The sequence below is a fragment of the Ananas comosus genome, linkage group 21, assembly GCF_001540865.1.
Source record: "Ananas comosus cultivar F153 linkage group 21, ASM154086v1, whole genome shotgun sequence".
In the NCBI taxonomy this organism is placed as follows: Eukaryota; Viridiplantae; Streptophyta; class Magnoliopsida; order Poales; family Bromeliaceae; genus Ananas; species Ananas comosus.
The window spans coordinates 139370-154705 of record NC_033641.1 but is presented as its reverse complement, the minus strand read 5'-3'; the positions used below and the strand labels follow the sequence as shown (position 1 = coordinate 154705).

Here is a 15336-nt window from a genome sequence, read left to right as displayed (position 1 = left end):
ACTAACAGCAAAAAAACCAATATGACGTGGCGCGATTTCATTGGGGGACTATACGTGGTCTCGGACGTGATTGGTCGAAACATGTGGCTCGGGAACTTTTTATTTACTCCCCACACCCTCTTACGCTTCGCGTGGAAAGAAGAGGTCGTAGGAGTGGGGAGGAGGAGGAGGAGGAGGAGGAGGCGACCCCGTGATCTCATCTCCGCCGTTGGTTTTCTTCCTCGCGAGATCTGGTACGTCGATCCCTACCCCCTCCATCGTCGAGGTCGCGATCTAGGGTTAGGGTTTTGGGGCCGATCAGCCCATTACTCGATCTCGAGCTCCTCCTCCTCCTCCTCCTCCTCCTTCGTCTACCTCGTCGATCTCATCGTGATCGTTCGCGTGTTTGTAGGGTTGTGATGGATCGGAGGCGATTCGGGCCGCCGCTCCTGGCGCTGTTGATCTCGGCGCTCGTGCTCCAAATCTCCGCTTCGGATCCGGTGGGTTTCGATCTGAATCTGATCCTCTTTTTTTTTTTTTTTTTTTTGAATTAAGAGATCTGAGTGTGAGATTGACGGGGTTTTGTTGTTCCAGTTGTTCTACGAATCGTTTGATGAGAGCTTTGAGGGGCGGTGGGTTGTTTCCGAGAAGGATGATTACAAAGGTATCGCCTTGATCTCATTTCTAACTTTTTAATGTAGCGAGATGTGTTGATCAATACTAGATTAGAAGTGTAGGGGTGTAAAAATTTGATTTTTTTTTTCTGTTTTTTTTTTTTTTAAATCCGATCTGTTGGATTTTACCGGTCTCGGAAGGGTTTATGGGTAAAGGTCGTAGATCCATGCGAGATAGGAGAAAATTTTGCGCCATTTGATTCAGTTTGTAGTGGGATTACTGAGAACTAGGGTTTAAGGTTTAGTTTCACATGTGAGCTGTAAATGATGATTGGAACATCTAAATGTTTCATTGAACATCACCTCCTAATTTTCCTATTATAGTATAGACAATCATTCTGTTAGAGATGGTAAACACAATTTAGCATTTGGGATTGTAGATCCGTTGCTATTTATACACTTTACACGAGCATTGTGATTCATGAACTATCAAGCATTTAATCATAAGTTTGTTTTGTAGTATACAACCTCTTTAGTTTACAGATGCCGAACGCATGTTAGCGACATGAGATGATAGATCTGTTAACCTTAGCTCGCATTATAATCCATGAACTGTTAACCATTTTATCAAAAGTTAGTATTTGGGGCAAAATTGGCTACATATTGTAAAAGAATGAATTTTAGGAATACTGGAAATGTTAAATAGTAGATAAGTTCGTCCTGCTTTTATGCGTAAAGTTGGTCTCTTGACTTTGTTATATATGCATAGGACTTTACGAAGTCAAATAAAATGTTTTCTTGCGGCTGTTATAGTAGCTATTGATGTTTTTGGTGGGCTTTGACCTATGTAAACACCACATTATGCATGTTCATTACACTTATCTAAGGTTGGTTGCGTGTACATTTTGTTGCACATGTATTCTCGCGCTGTAAATGGTTTTGTATTAGAGTTTTTAATGCTCCTTTTTGTCTCATGCTCCCTACGGAAAAGTAATGAGTGAGAGATTCCTTTCAGAAACTTAAAGGATAATATACACCAAAGTTGTCGAAGGTGTGTGTTCAAGTAGCTAAATATGTTATGAAAGTTGTGCCATGAACTCAAAGAAAATGCGTTATTGGACCTTCCTGACTCTTCTTTCTTAGGCTAACTATGCGCGATAGCTTTAATAACTCCATCTCCATTTTGGTCAACTTTGATACTCTCCTACTATTTCCTTTTCTTGCAGTCTATCTCTTTATTGTCAGTATATTTAAACACAATCTCTTATCCAGGTGTATGGAAACACTCCAAAAGTGATGGTCACGAAGACTACGGCCTCCTCGTCAGTGAGAAGGCAAGGAAGTACGCCATAGTCAAGGAACTGGATGAGCCCGTCAATCTCAAGGATGGATCCGTCGTACTCCAGTTTGAAGTCCGCCTCCAAAATGGCCTCGAATGTGGTGGAGCTTATCTTAAGTACCTCCGACCTCAGGAATCGGGTTGGGCCCCGAAGGATTTTGATAACGAGTCTCCTTACAGTATCATGTTTGGACCTGACAAGTGCGGATCCACCAACAAGGTCCACTTCATCCTTAAGCACAAAAACCCGAAAACTGGTAAATTCGTTGAGCACCATTTGAAATTTCCCCCGTCGGTGCCGTACGACAAGCTATCCCACGTCTACACTGCTATCCTTAAACCCGATAACGAGCTGAGGATTTTGATCGACGGAGAGGAGAAGAAGAAGGCGAATTTCTTATCTGCGGACGATTTCGAGCCGGCACTTATCCCGCCTCAAACTATTCCGGATCCTGAGGATAAGAAGCCTGAGGATTGGGATGAGCGGCCCAAGATTCCGGATACCGATGCAGTGAAACCCGATGATTGGGATGAGGATGCCCCTATGGAGATTGAGGATGAGGATGCCGTTAAGCCGGAAGGATGGTTGGACGATGAGCCTGAGGAAATCGACGATCCAGAAGCGGCGAAGCCAGAAGATTGGGATGATGAGGAGGATGGAGAGTGGGAGGCACCGAAAATCGATAACCCTAAGTGTGAGGAAGCTCCTGGTTGTGGTGAGTGGAAGAGGCCCATGAAGAGGAACCCCAACTATAAGGGGAAGTGGCATGCTCCTTTGATTGACAATCCTAACTACAAGGGGATCTGGAAGCCGAGGGATATACCTAATCCTGAGTATTTCGAGCTCGATAAGCCCGATTTTGAGCCTATTGCAGCTATTGGTATTGAGATTTGGACAATGCAAGATGGTGTTTTGTTCGACAACATTTTGATCGCCGATGATGAGAAGGTTGCTGAGTCGTATAGGGAGAAGACGTGGAAGCCCAAGTATGATGTTGAGAAAGAGAAGCAGAAGGCAGAGGATGATGCTGCGGGCATTTCAGACGGGCTTTCTGGTTTCCAGGTGATGTCTGTCATTCGATTTTTTTTTTTCCTTATTTAGTTTTAGAAGAGTGAAAAATGATGTTTTGCACGTGATGATAATATTTCACATTCTTGTAAATTATGTTGCTTCTAATATGTATTATGATCACTGCAGAAGAAGGTGTTTGATGTCCTCTACAAGATTGCCGATATTCCTTTCCTGGAGGCATACAAGATCAAGATTATCGTGAGTACCGAAACAATATTTTTAGTTCCTTGTCTCATGGATCTAGCTATTCATACATTTTCTCGTGTTCTTTTTCTTGTTTAGCTACTAATTCTACCATCGCACCCAAGATATTCGTGTATCTATTTTCTCGCAAGTCTTTGAACTTGAATAAATAGTTTTGCCCTTCCTCTTTGCTCCTCCTTTCTTCAGTTGCTTCTTAATATTGTCCCTTTTCTTGAGGCTTAACTCTATTTAAACTCTATACTTTTATCCGCAGGATGTGATCGAGAAGGGAGAGAAACAACCTAACCTGACCATCGGAATCCTGGTCTCTGTTGTGGTTGTTTTCTCAACCGTTCTCTTCAGAATTTTGTTTGGCGGCAAGAAACCAGCGGTAAGTCTTCAGCTTGACTTGTTGCTTCTTCATTTCGCTGCTTTCAACATAATTCTTAGCTTCTACCTCTTTTGCTTGTTTCAGGCTCCGGCCAGCAGCACTTCTGAAACAAAGCCAGCTGCAGCCACGGCTGCCGAGGCTGCTGAGGCTGACGTTCCGGGAAGCAGCGGGGAGAAGGACGAGGACGAGAAGGAGAAAGAGGACGCCTCAGCCCCACGCCCTACTCGGAGGTCGAGGAGGGAGACATAAAATGTTTTAAAGGACTAGGGTTTGTCTTCAATTTTTGGAAGTGTTATTTTCCAAGTACTATGATGCACTTTCCTCTCTAAAGTTTTTAGGATTTTGAGTAGATATGAGATTTCTGATCAAGTCGTTTCTTATAAAACAGTCAAGTACTAAGTTTTTTTTTCCTTTTTTTTTTTCTTTTTTTTTTTTTTTTCNTTTTTTTCTCCTCCCTTTTACAAAACGGTTTGCTTGGTAGTTATTAAATCTGGATGTATTTTTAGACTGTGTTAAAAGGGATCTTATGAATTAACTTATGATCTTCTTTGCATTCTTGGTAAGAGGTAATGATTCGTCTTGGAACATAAACTTGCTTCATCATGTCACTGGAGATTTTCTTCCTAAACCGCATTGATGTGGTGCGGGCAATGTGAAATCTTTTTGCGGAAACAAACTGGGGACTTGATGAAGTGAATCGCGCTTGCAAACGCGCTCTCGATTCTACATGAAATGAACCCTAAAACTGTTGAAGTGATAATTGCATGATGATAATGAGTATTTTGTTCTTTTGGTTTGTTGCGGAAAGTTGAGCTATTAATGAGCTAGAAACCCTCTTCGTGCGTAACCTGAGAGGTTAATGTTATAGATCATGGTTGTGACAAAATGGGTAATGTTTTCTGTAGCCATATGTAACTAACATATTACACTATGCAAGCATAACTTGGACCTGTACTCGTCATTTTCTGGTGTTATCTGCTACAGTAATCCACAGTATTGTCTGCTGACATTCAGGGCTTGGGCATGTAGGCATGTAGGTTATTCCAGTGGTTTCTACAATATAGAGCCTACTGGCAATGTCAATAAAAATAATAATATGTTAAGCATAACATTTGATAAATAAACAAAAGATAGCTGATTTTAGGTCCGAAATTATGAAAATAGAGCGAGAAGTTTTAATTTGAAGCTTCTTTCTTGGGCCTAAGGTAAACTTTTAGTGGTGCAAAAGAAATAAGAAAGAATATGCTTCTTAAGTTAGTGCAAAAGAAATAAAAAAGAATATGCTTCTTTTAGTACGTCGTAGGATGTTGTTGATGGAAAATAAGTGCTGCATAAACAGAAAATGATAATGCACCAATAAGATTAGTTTAATGACTAGTTTAAGCTCTGCTATCACCAGGTACAAAAAAAAAAAAAGAAGAAATGTTCCTCACAGCAACCATATTAGCCCAAGACTTCATTATTGGATGTATTATTGTTCGAGCAAGTGTTGTTCAAACAATACTGTTATTACAAAGAAGAAAAAGACCTATTAGGCATGTTTAGAAGTACAAGATACTTCTATGTAGCAGAAACTTCATGTTTTTCTTTTTGGCAAATGCTTAGTGCGAATTGTTTGAGACTTGTGCTATTGGCGTTCATAATCTCACGTAAACCTTTTTTCTATAGCCGAGGCTTTAGACTTCTCTGTTTTGTCAAGGTGCTTACCAAAAGCAGCTACACCCAAAATCAAAACCAAAGTTTCGAGCAAAAGATGCAATTAATGCACGTATAAGACTTTTTTAAGTCTCAAATTTTCCCAACCAAACGCAGGTACGAACCGTTCAAAATTTCCAGGCTCAAGGAAACTTTCCGAACCCCTTCTTTCTCTGTTTCTTCTAATGTTTAACAACTAACCTTACAAATATCAGGGTGGGTTTGTCGATGAATCTACAAATCACAAATCCCGCTCGAATTCGGCCTTCACCGCTACATATAAAGCACTGAGGACAAGAACTTCAAAACATAAATGTTTGCCTTTGAACAATGCAATTACAAACTAAACCTTATCAGATTAGGATCAGAAACTTGGTTTTGGAGGCTGATTCGAGTAAGAATCTGAATCAGATTAGTCCCCCAATACTTTGAGCCCGTTCAGCTCAGATTACGCGCAAAAGCAATCTCTCCCTGTAGGACTGGCTGTTTTTTGTGTGCAGCAAAGTGTAACAATTGACAATGGTTCTGAAACTAGAGCTTTTGCAGATGGCAATGCTAATGCATTCAGATATCAGAACGCATCTGCACAGCCTATGAACCCTAAGTCAAAAAAAAAGTGATAAAATAAATGCTTTAACGAACAAGCATTAGGATCCTATTTAGACTCTGACCCATGAAAAATGGAGAACATTAGGGTCAAATCATAAAAATCCACAGCATAAGCCCTTCCTGTCTCGTTTCCTACAAAGATTATAACGCTCATAAACAATTAATCATATACTATTATCAACAAACAAAAGCAAATCAATATTTAACCGAAGCAGTTTAAGGGCATCGAAAGCGCAAATCATGATGTTTTATATTTGAACAAAGGAGAAAATATCGGTGCCAAAGGTATCGGGAAAAGAAATAATTATTTGTACAGTCAATGCCAGATACCGAACAAACATGACTTACCTTTGTTTTCTTGACGACAACACAGAACTAATGACTTTGGATAAAATCGATGACAAGGCACGGCACCTGAATTGATAAGTTAACAACAACATTTTGTTGTTCTTTTGAAGAACACAGATAACACATTTTTTTTATGGTCTTATTGTTTACGGGAAAAATAATGTCACTTCCTCAAGCTTAAGATAAAAAAGCAAAAGCAAGATAAAGAAGAAAACAGCCTAAAAGTAGGAATAGCTCTCTAAGTTTGTATTTAAACTCTGCCAAAACTCTCTGAACCTAATAAAAACTTACCATCACGCCAGATTTGGTAACTTCTCTCTCTCTCTCTCTCTCTCTCTCTCTCTCTCTGTTTCTGTCTCTGTCTTCTGTCTATCTCTCTCACTCTACCGACGACCTCCAGCTTTCCTCAGTGGCGGAGCCGATTCTTCTTCATCTGACTGAACATCTCCGTATTGCCATATATTAAGCCTCCCCTTTTTTGCCTTCTCTTGGATCTCCTCAAGATTATCCAGAGCCGCCTTTCTTTCTTTGGTTTCCCACCTTTTCCGTCTTTCTAGTTTAGCAAGCCCTTCCTGCAAATAAAACGGCTCAAAAGTGGTTAAAACTGAAAAGTTATTACAAAAATAAGTGTCTGGCACCTTCTATCGGCCGTAATATTAATCCAAGACAAATTTCAGATTAACCAAGGATTTCCAAGAATTTAGACACTAAACATACTTCACCGAGTGCTTGACAAGTCATATGTGAATGTTAGATTTTCCAAGGCCGCATAAATAGCGTGGAGAATACTGCAAGCTAATAGAACCAAAAATAAATATTTTATTCAAGGTGCACGTCCTCAAAGTGATTCAGAATGGGACGTAATATAGTATTTCATTTATCACAGTGTTTATTTGTTAGTGACCTTTTCTTGAATATTTCCCTAGTGGCCGATAGACAATTCATCATTTATGGCAGGATCAAACTAAAACAACCCATGCTGCAACATAATTGCACGCCACATTTTTATTCATTGTTTGTTAACCTTGATGACATATGTAGTAAAAAAAATGTGCAAAGATGAGCTTAATCATCTATAATTTACTCCTGAAATTATTTTGAACAAGTTTTCATATCAATAAGAGTAATATTTACAGGCAATAGTTAGATGCTAAGCAAAGCGCCAAATTAGTGCAGAGCGTCTAAAATAAGTGGAGCTCGTGAGATCTAGTGTTCGTACCTCTAACATGGCAGCATTGATACTGGTTTCGGCTTCCACATCAACCAGAGTAACAATTAGAACTGTTCCGGTACCCTGACCTTTGACTTTTCCGCCTGAAGTATCCCTGTCCTCAATCATTGCCCTGTACTCTTTTGTGCTGTTAAGAGTGTGCTTATATAAAAACTCTGCAGCTTCATGGCCAAAATCGTCATTCCAATCAGGGACTTTTATAAATGCGAGACTGCAGAGTTGGGCCAGCCCAGGTGTTGAGGAGATTGAAGGGTCCAAAGGTCGCAAGCGGCTGTATGGAACCGTTTCCTGGTTCCCGTAATCAATGTAGAATACTTCAAATTGGTCATTTGCAGACTCCACTGCACCTCGAGGTCCGTTTACAATCTGTAAATGGGAAGCAAAGCACACAATGATGAGAAAGGACCACGTTTTTACCAAGTATACATGGGTAGGCTTTAAACTACAACCAAGGATTTATACTATTTTGGACAGTTTCACATTGGATCTGACCACCATAAGCACTCATTGCATTAGGACAAGTAATTGTAAACAACAAACATAGAAAATTATTTGTAACTGCACGAAGATCTAAAAGAGAAAATTATTTGCAACTGCAAGAAGATATAAAAGAACTAATAGTTGCTCAAAAAACAACCCCAGAAATATATTGGTTATATTTATGCAAGCAGATCGGTGGTGTTCAGAAATTAACCAACTAGATTTACATGATATTAAGTTGTAGACAAGACATAATCCAGTATGTAAACCCCATATAGGATCAATTGCATGACTGCATTTTATACTTCTGTAAAGTGAATTTCTCTCGCTCAGCCGGTTATAGTAAATTAAGAGCAGGTAGTTTTCAGTATGCACTTTCTGAAGTAGGAAATTTTTATAAATTACCATGGCTCTATTCCAGGAATTATCATAGGTGAACTGAGCAAGGACGATATCGCCCTTTGCAGGATTAAAAGCACCAACAACTGGCGCCTCATGAATTTTCAATGAAGCAAGCTGCTGCTGAATAGCTGCCACCCTCTGATCAGCAACTGTTTGAACGTAGAACTTTCCACCACCCATGACTTCCGTGACAACAACCTGAAAGAACAAGTGAGAAATATAGATAGCATTAGTACACTTCAAAATAGCAAAAAAGCATACATGTGTCACACTCTTGTGATTCATTAAAATGCAGCACCTTGATAACTTCTTTCTGTTTATTTTCAGCCGTGGAGCCATTGGAAACTTCCTCTCCTTCAACATATTTCTCCCACATCTTCAAACAACAAAAAAATGTCAATATCGATATATATGGAGAGAACTTTATATTCATACTCCTAATTAATCTATTAATGTCTACTAGCAAAATCTGAAATTTTGTGAATGACCTTAGAAACCTAATTTCAAACCAATACATCCCATACTGAGTAGTTACAAAAGCCTTCAGAAAACTTTCCCTAATATGGAAACCAACCCCCTCCTCCCCCCAGGAGTGCATGACCCCAAATTAAGGTAAGGGACTTTTGTACAAAACTTCATTTTCAAGACATCTATGTACAAGAATGTAGACATTAAAGGGTCATATGTGTTCGATAATAAGTTTGCAGGATAGAAAGGTAATAATGTAATTATGTAAGCACTTCGTACATATTTCAGAAACTACCATACTTTCAATTTCTGTTTCTTTGCAGACTCTTCGGCTCGTGAAAGGAGGTGAGCATCTGGAATCCTGTCTGAAGCAAAGGAACCCTGAAGCCTTGCAAGACCTGCTTCCACAAGAGTGACAGCCATGTTGGTCTTACCCTCCCACAAGGAACCTAAGAATGTTCCAGTCCTATCCACTGTTTCAACTTCTATCTGCAAAATAAATACAAACCAATTAAGATAAACAATACAAATAAACTAAAAAAAGAACCTAAAATATGGTAAATTATGTCACCTCAACATCACGCTGCAAAATCTTTCTTCTCATTAATGCAATAGCTTCATCTGAATAAGGCTCATCTCTACCCGGGCACCTAACACCAGAAAATGAGAAGGCAATGCTACAGGTCTCCTTAGGGATAAATAGTTTAAATCGATGACCGCTAAAGACATAGTCAACAACAGCAGAATGCCTTCTGTTCCTTTGCAAAAACGGCAAGAAGTCCCTAGCTTTTTTAGCTGTTGCCTGAAATTAAACAAAAAACAAAAGTTACAAAACACTGGTGATTAAAAACAAAAGAGATATTAAAATATATATATCACAGTAAAATTTTCCATTTACATGTGTATCTCCTTCAAAATCTGAATTTTCACATGCTGAGAAAAACTTAAAGTTCTTACGTGCGTACCTTGTGCTTACAAAAATGAAACAATTTAATGAATGGAATGATTCCACTAACCGTTGTGAGATCTGTTACATGCATGACTGGAGGATCCTTGTTAGAGTGGATCCCCTTTTTCCCATTAATAGCGCGGGACTCAGCTGCCAGCAAAGCATCGTAATGGTTCGACCTTTCCTCAAAATCACGGTGCCTGACAACTGTAGCAAATCCACGTGCAACAAGTAATTCCGCAACATTTGCTCCGCCAGAGGCCGTAGTAGAGGATGAGTCATCACCCTCAGCCTTCGACGGTGAAGCTAAATAGATTGATCCGAAATCCATCACTCTTGAATCAGCTGAGTTCGATGCAACCGCTGGATTGGGCCCATCAGCTGTACTTACTTTTCTAGAATACTCCATTGACACGTTTACCTGGAAAAGGGAAAATAAAAGATGTTACCAAATAATTAATTATGCCCAATTTCCACTTTGATAAGGTAAGGGAAAAAGAGAGTTAATTTCAAATTCACTCTCTAAAGTTTCACTCTCAGTAGCTTCATCCTGTACTTTCAATTGTCACCGTGCAATTTGATTTTGATTCCAAATTCGTCCCTAAACTTCTAACTAAGTTTCCATTTCATCCTCAAAGCTTTTTAGGCCGTGGACTAAAGGAAGGGCATACATTTTACACATAACAAACTTTAGGGCTAAATTATTACACTTAAAACCATGGACCAAGTTAAATCTCACATCAAGCTTCCGGGGACAAATTTGTAATTAACCCTAAAATAACATATCATACCTGGCGGCCAATAAGACGAGTGCGTAAGAATTCCCTAGCCTCACGAGCATAGGGTGCAGGTTTTTCATCTCTACGAGGATTTCCCATCTTAGGGGCTCTAATGCTCGAGAGATTAACCCTTCGTTCTGCTGACGGGGTGCCATAGGGAACAGCATCATCAGCAACAATTATGCAGTCCCCACTCACGACCTCCACCACCTACAGAGAGAGAGAGAGAGAGAGAGAGAGAGATAAATAAAGGATCCAAACATCTTTGATAAGTAGGTTCATTGTGAAAAAAGAGAATATATAAAAATTGAAATAGAAAACCTACTTTTCCTGTGAAGTTCTGGTCGTGGATTGCCTTTGAATTGGATGCTGGGGGAACATAGTTTGTCCAGATTCTCAATCGGTCCTTTTTAGCTTGAAGGTCAGCAGCCTTTAACTTCCGTTTTGCTTCATCCTCCATCATGTTTGCACTCCATTCTACATACTTAGCAAGACCCTGCACAGCAAGATGAAAAATGTTATTTTTTTATGATGCATTAATAAAAAATTTACCAGCTTAAGTGAATAGTTTAAACAAAATTGAACTTTCTCCAAACTGAAAATACAATTTTTTTTAATAACACTATCTTGTTCTTTGATTATCAATTTTCCGTGAACATGCAATGGAAATAAAAACATACATTTTGTACAAGCTCCAGAGCCAAGTCCTTTGCGGTATCACCATCAGGATAATATACTGAACCAATTAAATTGCTGAACTTGTCTACACCCTCCAAAACAATGCGGACCTACAAAACTCCTCAAATAAGACAAGAAGTACACTTATAAGAGAGAACTAATAGTAGAAAATATCTCTTACATCTCTGTTCAAAACACGAATCTCTGTGAAGTGTTTAGCCTCCCTCCCAAATGGATCTGGCGCAACCTCAGTAGTCGAGACAGTGGAGGCAGCAAGTCTCTGTGCTGTGGTTAGTGATGGTTGAGTTTCAGAAGAAGTTTCAGCATTTGCATCATCAACAGTCACTTCAGGTTCAGGAATCACATCACTTATTGCCCTTCTTCCCATTGATGGGGCCTATTCAGAAGTCAACCAAGTTTTTTGTCAAAAGGAGCAATATATACAACAGAGGATTAAAAAGATTACGTAGACGGAGGATTAAAATGATTACATCAAAACATGCATCAAAAAGCGAACCAATTTGATGCACATCAAGATTCTCGCTTAAAGCAGGCTCCACAATGCACGCACTTATGTATGATATTTTGTATGTAGGCCTTTCAGGTGTATGATATTTTGTATGTAGGCCTTTGAGATGTTGTACATCACCCCAAATGGTTTGAATGATGTTTGAGAGCCCTTAGGATTTTGCACTCATGCACAAAAATGCATTACTTAAAAGTGCTAAGTTGATCTTAATCTATATATCATGGACACTTCTATAAGCCTCGCGTGTCCGTGTCGGATACATGTCAGATATGGACTCTCCTTAAACAAGCGTTCAATGCCGATCCATAGCACATACACCTAAAAAAAATATATACCTATTTTTATTTTACTTTTTCTATGCATATATATGTAAGATGATAAATATTTTAGCTTTTTTATGAACGCATACAATTTTTTTTGACAATATAAAAAATTATGTATGGTGGATAATTTTTTTTTAAAATATATGAACTATCAATGAAAATTTTACTAACTTTCATTCTTACAAGAAATATAACAATATTTTAACAAAATTAATATTTTTTATATAATAAAAATATATTATATTATATTAATAATTATTTTATTAATAATATTATATTTTATTAGTGATGTTCATGCCGTGTCCGTGTCCGTGTCCTAATTTTTTGAAAGTTGCCGAATCGTGGTGTCTGAGTCGTGTAGTGTCTCGTGTCCCGTGTCAGTATCCGTGACGCCTAGATCCTAATTCACAATTGTGCAACTGAGTGTGTGTGGGTGTGTGTGCATGTCAATCCTGTATGATGAATTACCTGTACTCCTGCAACAAAAACTTGAACAAACTGGAATTCTGGGAGCAGGTACACACGAACAGTACTACCATCACGGACTTGCTCAACAATGGCTTGCATGGGCTTTCCCTTATTTGCAGCTAGCAGCCCCATAGCATCCAAATTGCTAGGATCCCCAATAGCTGAGGGAGGTAGGTCCCTTATTGACGCTTCAGAAGCACCAGGTGTCTGCTACAGTTAACAAAGGAGAACATATTAATGATCCTTTCAACATTTACTCTCCAGTCCCCTCTCTTAATCAATAACTAACATTAAAAATTAGGAATATGGAAACATTTGAAATTTGAATGTTTGATCAAGAATGACTGTCAAGTTCTTCATCCATTAAGGAGCGATACACGTCACGTAGAAAGATCATGCATTAAGGAATGCCAAGTAGAAAAATCATGCATTAAGGAGTAAGAAATGCCATGTAGAAAGAGGAGGTGAAAGCAAGAGGATATTTCAAAAAGGATCTTTTTTTTAAAAAAAGAATAAACTTTTAAAGAAAGATACTAGCCTTGCTCCAACGACCTAGCCCCTGTTGCTTAGCTTGCTCCTCTAATCGCTGAAGTTCTGCTAAATAAGGGCTCGCTTCACCTTTCTGTTGGCCCTGTTCTCTCACCTGATCGATTTACATGACCAATCAAGAAGCGATGACAAATGGGGTGTTAGACGGGCAAAGCAGTGAGATCAATCAGAGGAAAAGAGATGTAAAATATTTTCTTGTTTACCTTGGCCCATCCTTCAGAAACAACTAAACATGCAACATTCTTATCGCCGAGAAAAACAGAACCAAATTCTCGCCCTATGGATGGAACTGTGTAGTCCACCTTGAAAGTGACTTCCTACAAAAGTTGGAAGAGAAATGAGTGTAAGCTTCTGCCGTTGAATAACAAAAAGCACGGCAATGATTAAACGGAGACATATATGGCTTGAAAGGATGAAAGAAAACCTTCCCGATGCAGAGCTTCCTTAGATATTCTCTGCTGTCCCATGCAAAGGGTTCGTCTATTCCACCTCGACGAGCCTGTAACATAGTTTCAGCATCAGAAATAAGAAAGAGAAATAGCCATCAGCAAAAAGATACTTCGAACCGAACGAAAACCTATTTGCAGATACCACTCAGAAACCGAAATTTCTCATTTTTCACATTACTGAACAGAGACATAGAAGATCAAATTTTGTTCTTTTTTAAGGGTCAGGAGCATTAACAAAGAGAGAGATAAATGTAAGCATCAAATCTCTTCCATTTCTCGAGCCTCTAATCGAATTGTGGATCCTTTCCATACCAGTCGAGGGGCGATGAGAGAAGACAAAGTGATGGTCTTTTCGGGAGGGATCTCCGCCTTTGTGCTTCCCATAATCACCAAGCAGTCGCCCGAAGGAACGGCTTTCACCTTCCCCCTCAACCATCCAGTTGCTCCGGTCGTCGTTGCCATCCCTATACCCTGCTTCAAACTAAGTAAACCCCCATTATCATTATCAATAATAGTCTCCAAAACATAGTTAAAGATATCACCTTTCTGTCAGAACTACTATTATTTCATAGCAAACAATGCAATTAACATCTAAAATTCGTATGCATGCAAGCAAAGATATTATCTACAAAAGGAAAATTAGAATTAAGTTTCTGGAAAGAGCTTTATCACTGGATCATCACAGAAACACACACAAAAAAAAAATCAACAATCTTTTCCCGATCCGTGGCAAGGAACCAATTTTTGTTAAATGACTAAAAAAATACTAAACATGATCACAGTTCCAACAATAAGAAAAACACAGATCGGAGCACGAGACATCATAAGCCTCAGATCGGAAACAACACAATCAGAGATCCATTGCTGTACATCACGAAATTGATACCGGATCACAGAGAAACCAAAATTCCTAACGCAAACAACATTAGAAAGGGAAATTTTTGACGAAAAAGAGCCGGATCTATCTCCATTTCTGCGTAGATCCGTAGATCGGGTTACCTCGCGGGCTCTAGATCGGGGATCGGGGATTAGGGATCGGATCGGAGCGCGACTCCTCCCTTCACGCCTCCTCCGCGTTAGAGAGAGAAAGAGATTGAGAGGAGAGAGACGAGCGTTACATATACGAGGAGGAGGAAGGTTTTAGCACGTGAAAAGACGAAAATGCCCTTTCCCAATACCAGTATTACCTGCTACGCCACTGCCAGCATGACGCAGGTGTTGTGGGCATTTAAACCCGGCCCATTTACTCATAATTGGGCCTAGTTGTTTTTTTTTTTTTTTTTTTTTTTTTTTTTGTGTAGTGCACTAGAGGGGTGTTTAGTTGTTAGTTGTTACTAATACTGGAATAAAATGTGATAATAGTTTCCGAGAGATTTGTTAAAACTTAAAACTATGTAATTAAATGACTAATTTATATTAAAAAGGTTTTATCCCCGAAATTGTATTGCGCAAAAAAGCTCTATATATTTTGATGAATGTCTAAATCAGGATGCTTATTCTTACAAAAGTAACAATTATTAGTAGTTGTTACACTATAATATGACAAAATATAAAAAAATCAAACAAAAAAAAATATATAACTCGCTGCAAAAACCACTTAGGTAAGCGTGTGTGGTTTGAACCAAAACGTCGTGCTAAGAAATGGGTTCGGTCCATACGTGTAACGTCATTGCATCCAATCACCGCGCGACACGTCAGCCGAGGTGCTAAATGAGGCCAATGGGAGTAGGAGAGGCTGATGTAAGTTCAGTTCCTGCACGTTGAAGAGCAGGCCTGGGACTACATGAACGTAGACCGGTTC

General features: G+C 39.1%; 2 protein-coding genes across 3 annotated transcripts; one reads left to right on the top strand and one right to left on the bottom strand.

Annotated features, from left to right (window-relative positions):
• LOC109726537 (calnexin homolog 1-like) lies at nt 52-3988 on the top strand. The gene is made up of 7 exons (XM_020256167.1): nt 52-233; nt 392-479; nt 574-643; nt 1866-2995; nt 3131-3202; nt 3462-3578; nt 3663-3988. The coding sequence occupies exons 1-7, from the start codon at nt 82-84 to the stop codon at nt 3825-3827; spliced, it is 1794 nt and encodes a 597-aa protein (XP_020111756.1). The 5' UTR covers nt 52-81; the 3' UTR covers nt 3828-3988.
• Nucleotides 6169-14659, bottom strand: LOC109726305 (ribonuclease TUDOR 2-like). 2 transcript variants are annotated; one of them, XM_020255836.1, is made up of 17 exons: nt 14535-14659; nt 13848-14016; nt 13511-13585; nt 13290-13403; nt 13076-13180; nt 12538-12744; nt 11399-11614; nt 11220-11327; nt 10865-11035; nt 10552-10749; nt 9828-10181; nt 9383-9613; nt 9112-9300; nt 8642-8719; nt 8347-8541; nt 7450-7827; nt 6169-6802 (listed from the first exon to the last, which is right to left on the bottom strand). In XM_020255836.1, exons 2-17 carry the CDS (start codon nt 13995-13997, stop codon nt 6614-6616), a joined length of 2958 nt encoding a protein of 985 aa, XP_020111425.1. In that variant the 5' UTR covers nt 13998-14016; nt 14535-14659; the 3' UTR covers nt 6169-6613. The 2 variants fall into 2 exon arrangements, with proteins under 2 accessions (XP_020111425.1, XP_020111426.1); XM_020255837.1 differs by having other exon boundaries at nt 13848-14006; nt 14535-14629.

Coding starts and splice junctions, on each gene's coding strand:
- LOC109726305 (XM_020255836.1), bottom strand. CDS start 13,997: ATGGCAACGACGACCGGAGCAACTGGATGGTTGAGGGGGAAGGTGAAA. Junction 11,036..11,219: donor CTCTGGAGCTTGTACAAAAT/GTATGTTTTTAT, acceptor CTTGCTGTGCAG/GGTCTTGCTAAGTATGTAGA. Junction 8,720..9,111: donor CAAAGAAACAGAAATTGAAA/GTATGGTAGTTT, acceptor TGTTGTTTGAAG/ATGTGGGAGAAATATGTTGA.
- LOC109726537 (XM_020256167.1), top strand. CDS start 82: ATGTGGCTCGGGAACTTTTTATTTACTCCCCACACCCTCTTACGCTTC. Junction 234..391: donor TTTCTTCCTCGCGAGATCTG/GTACGTCGATCC, acceptor GCGTGTTTGTAG/GGTTGTGATGGATCGGAGGC. Junction 2,996..3,130: donor ACGGGCTTTCTGGTTTCCAG/GTGATGTCTGTC, acceptor TGATCACTGCAG/AAGAAGGTGTTTGATGTCCT.